General features: G+C 47.6%; 1 protein-coding gene across 3 annotated transcripts in view; it reads right to left on the reverse strand.

Annotated features, from left to right (window-relative positions):
* prkar1b (protein kinase, cAMP-dependent, regulatory, type I, beta) overlaps positions 1–10,000 on the reverse strand; it is a 71,169-nt gene that overhangs the window by 45,063 nt on the left and 16,106 nt on the right. For all 3 annotated transcript variants that reach the window (XM_076982208.1, XM_076982200.1, XM_076982212.1), the window contains 2 exons: positions 7,642–7,812; positions 5,961–6,052 (listed from right to left, as the gene is read on the reverse strand). In XM_076982208.1, coding sequence (XP_076838323.1) covers positions 5,961–6,052; positions 7,642–7,812 — 263 coding nt within the window. The remainder of the gene's footprint in view (positions 1–5,960; positions 6,053–7,641; positions 7,813–10,000) is intronic.

A 10,000-nucleotide genomic window follows, 5' to 3' on the forward strand; every position in this document is an offset into this window, starting at 1 on the left:
ACAAGAGGTCATACCTGGTGTTTACCAAAAGTGGAATAAAAATCACCTCTCCTTCCACTTCCTTGCTGCATTTGGAGAATAACCACACCAAAATCACAACTTATTTTTAGATTTTATTATTTTTTGTAGTTAAGAGTTTTTTTTAGAGTTTGGAATTTCCTAGAATAATTATATATAGAATACACTTATAGTACTAACCATGGCTAGAGGCTTCAGTTCGATGTGTGACCGTAAATAAATTAGATTTTTTGCTCAATAGGCATTTCGAATTCGCGAATTGTGAAAATAGATGTGTTTTTTTGTTAAGAATCTCACAAAAGCGCACACAGAATGTAACTGTGCACTGAAATACCACATTTCAATTTGCTTTATACATAGTCTGTATCAACTTCCTTATGTAGACTTGAGAGAGTGAATGAGAGTAGCAACTTTAGAGGTCAGACCTGTTTCTGAGTTTGTTTCTTCAGGTGCAAGGAAATCTTTCTTCTAATGGCCACAGCATATCAGATCATATCAGATCAACAGGAAATCAGATTGCCACTGTGCTAACATTGGGCTAATGTTGCCTTGGCGACATGGACAGAGGCTTCTGTTTGGACAGCAGATAACGTCACTGTAGTTCATCAAAAGGACCTTAATCTCAGGGAGGACAGATCCAAATCTGGTCTACCTGCTTGCACAAAGCAAACCAAACTTTCTCCTGCCCCCTTTCCCATATCTGCGCTTATATGCGTTCTATACTGCTTATCTGATATCGTCCTTACACCCAATTTGCTATACATAAAAAAATATACAGAGGAAAAAAATGCCTTATATAAAAAAATAAGCAATTAGCTAATGGTTTGGACGTAGCGATAACGGTGTTAGAGCAGGTGTGTTAAATGCGCTACTGGGCCGAGCTCCAAGCCACCTGTAATAGCACAGGTGTGAGATGGTCATGTGAATGTGTACAGCATGTGTGTGTCTCAGTACTGTTAATAGGTCGCATGCTAAATCATGAGGTCATGCTGTATGTTTACCACAGCGGCACATCAGAGGCCTCACATATGGACGGCAAACATGACGTCAACAGCCAGATTAGATCAATGCAAGTCCTACTTCCTGTCACATGACTAGGGTTCACTCCCCTACTGTCCCAGCATGCACTAGTGTGGTCCACAGTCATCACACACCCTGCTCGGACTCCATACGATGCTGTGTCAATACGTTATATACCTATTACAAGTAAACATTATCAATATCATTACACTGGATACCCATAACATGGCGAGCACATGTTAATGAACCCATGAATCTCTGAACCAGGGTTCAGACAGGCCGGTCTGTCTGCACCGTAGTGAGTATATCCATCACGCACTTCTACACAGGAAAATGTAACAAGAGTGTCTTTAACTACAAGACAATAGCCTGCTGTGTTGAAACAGGAGAGCAGGCAGGTGGCACTACAGACGGTGCCGGGCAGGTCTCCCGGGCCGGTCAGGGTGGAGGGGGGCACCTGGAGGAGAGGTGCGGGGCAGGTCAGGGTGGAGGGGGGCACCTGCACCTGCCCACACACATGCCCACACACATGCCCACATAGTGTCACAATGAGAACCCCAAAAATCCCCCACAGTGCACTGCTGTGGTTGCACACGTGCCGGGAACACGTGATCGCCGGCTGCATATTTGTTTATCTCCGCGTGGTTCTAAAACCGAATCTTTTATTTTTTTTTTCCAGTAGAAAAATAATAAAACTTGTCTTGTTCCCATATGAAATGGCACACTCCTCCATCCTGGAGGGGGCCAGGGAATTCAGACTCAAGCCTCAGACCTAAAGAAATTATTCTGAGCAATGGCTGCAGCTACAAACTTGGCAGAGATCGGTGCAGCATTGGTGGAGAGAGAGAGAGAGAGAGAGATAGATGGTTGGGAAGCAGTTCAGGAGAGACTGAACCATTTGGGACAAACACGCTCACTCCCTGTGAGGGAGTTCGGCCCCTCCTGATTACCAAAACAGACGATAACATAATAGAGTGATAATGGGAGGAACAAATCGGAGGCGTTCAGCTAACATAACTGTGGAGTGAGTAATGAGTGGACCTCATCCTTCACATGGCACTGTCGGCCAAGGACACGGCTGATGCCAGTAGGGTGTAGAGGGGTTCCTGCACCAGTCAGAAAGATTTGGGGGCCCTCGGTACCGGACGGGACATTTGAGTCCAAGAGGGCATCATTGTAGCCGTAGGTGCCGGACTGGGATTATGCTGGATGAAAATCCAGCCCAGGAAAATCCGACAAATTGAGCTTCATGTCATGTCATATTACTTGCACTGCATTCGCATAATGAAACACACCACACTGAAAATAATTCTGCTGTGCAATTAAGTGAACTCAATTCGATTTAATCCAATTTTACCAGTTATAAAACCATGGCACTAGAAGTCTACCATGGTGTCACGCTCGCGAAATTTCACACAAAAAGTTAAAGATAAAGATAGTTTATTTACGAACAAATAAGACAGAGCCAATAAAGTCACAGTATGAAAGAAACACCAAAATGACAAAAGGTGGAGGAACTGTGAGGGTGGAGAAACTGTGAGGGTGGAGAAACTGTGAGGGTGGAGAAACTGAATCAAACAAGTAGGGACTAGACCACGTTGGGCTTTGACTGCGCTAAGAAGAGGGATTTCGTAGAGAATACGTGCTGGCAGTGTAGCTGGCCGGGGACACTATTCTTAATGTTCCCTTAGAACCCTCTCAGTAGCCTCGAATAAACTGCTGCCAATTAGGGGTTTTATGGGAGACCCATAAATGGGGAGTTACGGTAATCAGGGAGGTGATAAAGATGTGAGTCAGAGCCTCTTCCCTAGCAAACAAAGGGTGAGCGGAGTAATGGCAGGAAGGTGAAGGAATGTAGCTGCAGAGAGTGAATGACATGAGACCCAGAGGTGAACCGAGGGTCAAACGACGCGCCCGAAGATCCTCGCAAGGGCTTCCGTTATCACGCCAGTGACGCGTCGCTGTCATCAAATAACAGCAAATAACATTTCTGTTATTCCATCGTTCAAGCACAGATCTAATAATAGCGCAAAATACCCAGAGAAAAAGAGAAACGTGGGACTTGTTCAAGCCTCGCAAAACGAAATCTGTACGCAGCAGAAATTATGTGAAATATGCGAGGCTAAGGTGCATTGTGGTATGTGATGTGGGAGTAAATGCTACAGGGTCTGAGAATAATGTCTACCTTACGACACCCTCATAACTGCCATTTGGTTTACCACATACAGAATGGGGCAACATAAGTTACCCACTGTTATAATCTTTAGAAGCATTTGAAAAATCCATTAAAGTATTTTAAGGTCTACTTAAAGTGAAGAGGAAAGAGCAATAAAAAAACTCCCACTACATGGCTAAAAATATTTTACATTGGTTTTACACTACCCTGAGGGTTTTTATCAATCAAGTGTTTATGCAACAAATAGCCTATTTAGCCTACATGATGAAACGCCTTTGCTGAAACATGATGTAATGAATATCACATGACTGATCAGCTGTTTGGCCCAAATGCTTCAAACATATCTAAATTAAGCATTAAACTACTTATCATGGGCGTGACATGAGAGCTGTCAAATGCCCAGTTCTGTACACAGTAGACAGTAGACACAGTAGACACCTCAGCCGTGATCTTGCTTTTGCCCCGAAAGACAGAGGCACCAGGGCGTGAGTCACATCAGAACCACATGGTGCGGTCGAGGAGCAGGGAAACGGTGAAGACTGGGGCACCAAGAAGTGAGCCCTGGGGAACTCCACGAGTAAACACAGCCCGGGACTTGTGATAGAGTGCTGCTGTTAATCGCCATCTGTGAGGTACGATCTGACCAAACTAGGGCTGTGCCACACAAACAGAGTGGGGACTGAAGGAACTGTACTTTGCAATTCACATATAATGCAGATTTAATAAAGCTTGTTTTGTGCATCATAAAGTAGTCTTCATAAAACACTACACAAGGTCCATTTTGCATATTGTCCATTTTGACCATTTATAATACTATGGGCACAATACAGCCGTGGGGTCAGTTAAGGGTCTCACTATTGAAGAAGACATCTTTAACCAATCAAAGCCTGGTCTACTTACCCCGTCCTTCACTTACATAAAGCAAATGTTCTTTCCACAGTCGACCACCAACCACCGTGTTTGCTTTCCCGCTCAGCCCACCATTAAGCTAGCAGAAGCCTCACAGACTAAAAGAGTTACAGACCAACATATCTCAGCTGAACACGACAGGAAATTGGCACAGGCAGAGAGAAAGAGAAATGAGCCCTAAATTCACCTTGAATCAAAAGCAATCAAGACAGGCCACGTAACAACCAGCAAGCCTGGGTATGCAGCTCAAAGCTTTAGTCTGTGGTGATCATGCATGCCGTGATAAAGTTACAGGCCCCTTCCTCTTCCTCCTCCTCCTCTTCATGCACTCAGGCGTTCCCTAACAGCCCGTTCTGATCACGTTCTGACCTCACTGAGAAATGTTAGGCGATCGTTAAACTGCTTGACGATCAATTACTGTCATGACTATATACCCTTATGAGACCATCGATCATAACAGCACGTTGCCATAGCATTACTAACCTCATTTTGGGGTGTTGACATGGGTATGTCAGTGGTATTGTGGGAAATAAGGTGCTGGAGCATAATTATACTCGGACGTTATGCAACACAACTGAATCTTACTAGTGAAGGCCAACGCTGGAAGGAGGAATATACGGAAGGTGTTTGTTTCCAGGCTGTCTGAGAAGGTGTGAATGGCCTCTATCGGTCAACAGCTGCGACAGATTCGGCCGCGGGTCGCCAGGAGACCGAGGCGGTCGGGCCGGCGCTCAGCTTCAACACGACGGCTCAGAAACAAGCAGCTGCCTCTACGCGCAGGCCTTCGCATGGTCTGAGACGAGACTTACTGCCGCTACGCTAGCTTAACATGATGTCAGTCTCCTTCCACTTAGCAGTGACTATGAAGTCGCACTCCATAAAAATCAGCCACAGTCCAGTCATGTCAGAGCAGATCTGACACTCAGACACGACCACACACACGCGCGCAGTAATTGGACATTGTGTGGGTCGGTTGCCAATGACTGGGGTGCTGTAACCATGGAAACAACCGGAATGTTCCAGCTAACTCGAAAACAAGAATCCCTTTCTGGCAAAAAAAAACATAAAGGAAACTTGTCTAAGCTTCATCTTACAGTTAATGGATAATAGTTAAAAGCCTATTTAATCATTAGCTGAGTTAAATAACTCAGGATATTTAAGATATACCACAGCATAAAAAAGGCATTTACACGTCGTGACTTATAAAATGACACACGACATGACATATTCGGCCAAATGGCTAGTGGGGCAGAAGCATCTGTGGGATGAAAGGACAGCTGACAGCAGGCGGGGAAAACGCGGGTTTGGGGGAGACGGGGAGTGTTTTGGGTGCCGTGGGTGTTGCGGGTTTAGCTCCCAGAGGCCTTTGCAGCGGAAAGCTGAGGGCTTTCTTCCCCTTCATGGTGCCTGTGCGACAATAATGGATTCTCTGCAGCAGTGAAACCCTACTCCATCCAACGCCACCACCACCTGAGCAACGTTCCCACAACTCCCTGCAGCTTTAACGGCGTAAAGTGGAATGGGGGGGGGGGGGGTGTTCTCAGTCTAAACCGCGCCATGTTTGTGACATCTCCACTGATTCAAACAGACGCAGGAGAGGCCGTGGCCAATCGAAGTGATCTGAGTAACATAATTCCTCCTCCACCCAAAACACACTTTCCACCCAAGCCATATACAATGCCTGCTTTTCTTCTTTTTATGTTGCCATGGTAATGGAAGTAAACAAAGTATATACAGAGGGTACTCAACCCCTCCTCTGCCCCTGTGCCCACCCAAGCACACACACACACACACACACACACACACACACACACACACACACACACACACTCTTCACCTCCTCTCGTTGTCATCTAGATGGGCGAAGAGCACGTTCTTAGAGATGGCCCTGGCCAAAGCCGTCATCGTCTTGTAGTCCTTCGGGATGACCTGTGCACATACAAACGGGTCATGAACGATACAAACATACAAGCATCACAAACGTCACCTGCAGGGAACTGTGGGTAGGCGTTGAACAGGACACCTTAACCGTTGCTGAACGGAGCGTGGCAACGCTGAAGATTTAATGTCAGCTAGTTTAACGTAGATGCGAGAAAGCGTTAGTGACGCGACGCAGCACATCCTGCGGTGTCTGAGCCGCCCGGTATGACCTTCAAACGGGCCGACGGGGAGGCCGACCCGGCCCAGCCCCTCCTCACCAGCTGTGCTCTCAGGCTCAGACTTCATGGGCGACTCCTGCACAGCTGATGGCTGGGAGACGCACTCAAACACACTCAAACACACTCAAACGCACTCACACGCACTCACACGCACTCAATGCTCCTTCCATCGCCCTCTACGATTAGGATTCGCCCTTTAAAAACCTCTTGGGTTTAAACCTCCAACAGCTGCAGCGTAATTTCTGATGCGGTCCACGGTACCCCACACCCACACATCTGATTTATATCCAGACTTTAGCATTCGCTCTGAATCACACGACTTAACGGTTATGTCTGCATGTCAGGGAGAGGGCACGGGCGTTTTATTTTACAACACAGGCGGCGACTGGCTGGTGGGGCAGTCAAAAGTTTAGGTTTTTAGGTTTAGGGTCAAGGTGGCACAGAGATTAAGAGGATATCAGGGTTTAACAGAGATGAGCTGTTTGGAGCAATGACAGAAAATTCTTCTCTGCATCTATGTGTGTGTGTGTGTGTGTGTGTGTGTGTGTGTGTGTGACCTGACCCTGCAGGTACTGGTGCATGTTCAGGCCTGAAGAGAGGTGGAGGTTTTGCTCCACCACTCCCCCAACTACAACCCCCTGCCGTGCGGCCCTCTCCACGTCGTTAGCCTGCGATTAGTGCCCTGTCATGCTAATCATGTTCTAATGAGCAGCGTGACAAAGGCAGGGCAGGAGGGAGAGAGAAAGAGAGAGAGAGAGAAAGAGAGAAAGAGAGAGAGAGAGAGAGAGAGAGAGAGAGAGAGAGAGAGAGAGATGTGGATGAAAGAAGGAAGCAGTGCCTGTAGGCAAGGTGCATCCCCAGGCTTTCGACCAATCTCTTTCCTTTACGGCTGCCTTCTGTTTTTTTAAAGCCAGTGCTCACATGAAGGGAAAAAAACACTAGAGGAGAGGATGTAGAACTATGACTACGGCTGATCAGTGGGACATTCCCAGAACATCCACACACATGCAGTCATCTATCCACATTATCTCCAACCTTTACATCTTCAGAACATGCATAGAAGAAAGAAAGATCACTAGTGTAGTGCAGGATCCTCACATGGTCCTCATGGTTATCAAAGCACTTCACATGTTTTCTTCTATTCACGCTTCCAATAGAGCTGCAAACCACAGACTGCACGACCCAGGTGGATGGAGAGGATGAACCCAACAAAACATGCACTCAGGGGCCCGGGGCCTCAGATCAAGGGGCCCCTATTTACAAGGCATACTGGGGGGAAGACACAAAGCTCACTCTCCCTACTTGCGGTAGAATGTGTGTGTGTGTGTGTGTGTGTGTGTGTGTGTGTGTGTGTGTTACCTTCCTGACGTAGCTGACTGCATCTTCCTCGGTGTAGACCTCAGCGCTGACTCCGCCCCTCCGTCGACGAGCCTTCACCACAGGGTTGGGGGGAGGGGGAGAGACCTCATCATCGTGAGAGTCAGACTGAGAGTTAGACTTCTGTCGAGCCAGGATCTGCTTACATTCCTCCTGCAGAGAGAGAGAGAGAGAGAGAGAGAGAGAGAGAGAGAGAGAGAGAGAGAGAGAGAGAGAGAGAGAGTATAATTATTATGAAGTTATTATCTTTAAAACCCCTAAACTCTTTTTCATCACATTAACAGCAAGAACAGAATTCTCTGTAACTGATTCCAGAATTCCAACTTAACTGATAAATGATGTACTATAGCCGTATAGCCATTTAAGACAAGATTAGTGTGTATTCAAACTAAACCCTGTATGTGTCCTTCTGAGGGTCACAATCATATGCATGTTTCGTTATTTAGTTGTGAAACCACATATAATTCATGACATTGAATAATTCATCGACATCGCTAATGACAAGGCGGGTGTGTCTGGGAGGGGCTTGACCCCACGCACACGCACGTGTGTGCATTTGAAGCACACGTGTTTGTGTTTAGCTGCAGCTGCACTGGCGGTAAGCTAGCAAAGAGACTCAGAGTGCCACTATGGGAAAGCTTGGCATCTACAGGACACTCTCTCTCTCTCTCTCTCTCTCTCTCTCTCTCTCTCTCTCTCTCTCTCTCTCTCTCTCTCTCTCTCTCTCTGTGTCTCTCCCTCGCTCTCTCTCTCTCTCCAACATGTGCACACACACACGTGCACGCATGATCAATGTCCTTTCGCAACATCACAGAGCAACTATATCTGCATCTTCAAGCAATCTGTATGCAACAAGGTCAAGGTTAAACCCAAACCCCTGATCTGTCTCGCTGCAAACCCAAAACAAATGTGCAGCATGCAGCAACAATTCTCTTTGCATATGTCTGCCCTAACTAACACACACACACACACACACACACACACACACACACACACACACACACACACACACACACACACACACACATATTGCAGAGTCATTCCCTAAGGGAATAAATTCAGTGGGAATGTAAAATGGATGCGCACACATACACGTGTGCTCGCACACACACACACACACACACACACACACACACACACACACACACACACACACACACACACACACACACACACACACAGGCCTGAAAAACACAGTGCTCAGCACCTTCTCATTATTTCATCACTCTTTCTTTCTCTCCTCTGGGTGAAGACATAACGGACAATAAACAGCAGAATGTGTCTGTGTTTACATGTTTCTCCCACATCCGCGTGCCCTTCAGAGCTCGTACCAACACTCAGGATCTGGAGAGCTCGTAAGGCATCGAGCTGGGAGAACACAACGTCGGCACTACACACACGTATAAACCACCCCCCATACACACACCCATACACACCCCCCCATACACACACCCATACACCCCCCATACACACCCCCCATACACACACCCATACACACCCCCCCATACACACCCCCCCATACACACCCCCTCCATTACACACCCCCCCATACACACCCCCCATACACACACCCATACACACCCCCCCATACACACACCCATACACCCCCCCATACACACCCCCCATACACACACCCATACACACCCCCCCATACACACCCCCCCATACACACACCCTCCATTACACACCCCCCCATACACACCCCCCATACACACACCCATACACACCCCCCCATACACACACCCATACACCCCCCATACACACAGCCATACACCCCCCCATACACACCCCCCATACACACACCCATACACACCCCCCCATACACACACCCTCCATTACACACCCCCCCATACACACCCCCCCATACACACACCCATACACACCCCCCCATACACACACCCATACACACCCTCCATTACACACCCCCCAATACACACACCCATACACACCCCCCCATACACACACCCATACACACCCTCCATTACACACCCCCCAATACACACACCCATACACACACCCATACACACCCCCCCATACACACACCCATACACACCCTCCATTACACACCCCCCAATACACACACCCATACACACACCCAAACACACCGCCACACACACCCCCCATACACACCCCCATTACACACCCCCCAATACACACCCATACACACCCATGCACACACCCCATACACACACCCCATACACACACCCCCATACACACACCCCCATACACACCCCCCAATACACACCCCCAATACTCACCCATACACACACCCCATATACACACCCCCATACACACACCCCCATACACACCCCCAATACTCACCCATACACACACCCCATAT

Source organism: Brachyhypopomus gauderio, chromosome 2 (assembly GCF_052324685.1).
Source record: "Brachyhypopomus gauderio isolate BG-103 chromosome 2, BGAUD_0.2, whole genome shotgun sequence".
Lineage (NCBI taxonomy): Eukaryota > Metazoa > Chordata > Actinopteri > Gymnotiformes > Hypopomidae > Brachyhypopomus > Brachyhypopomus gauderio.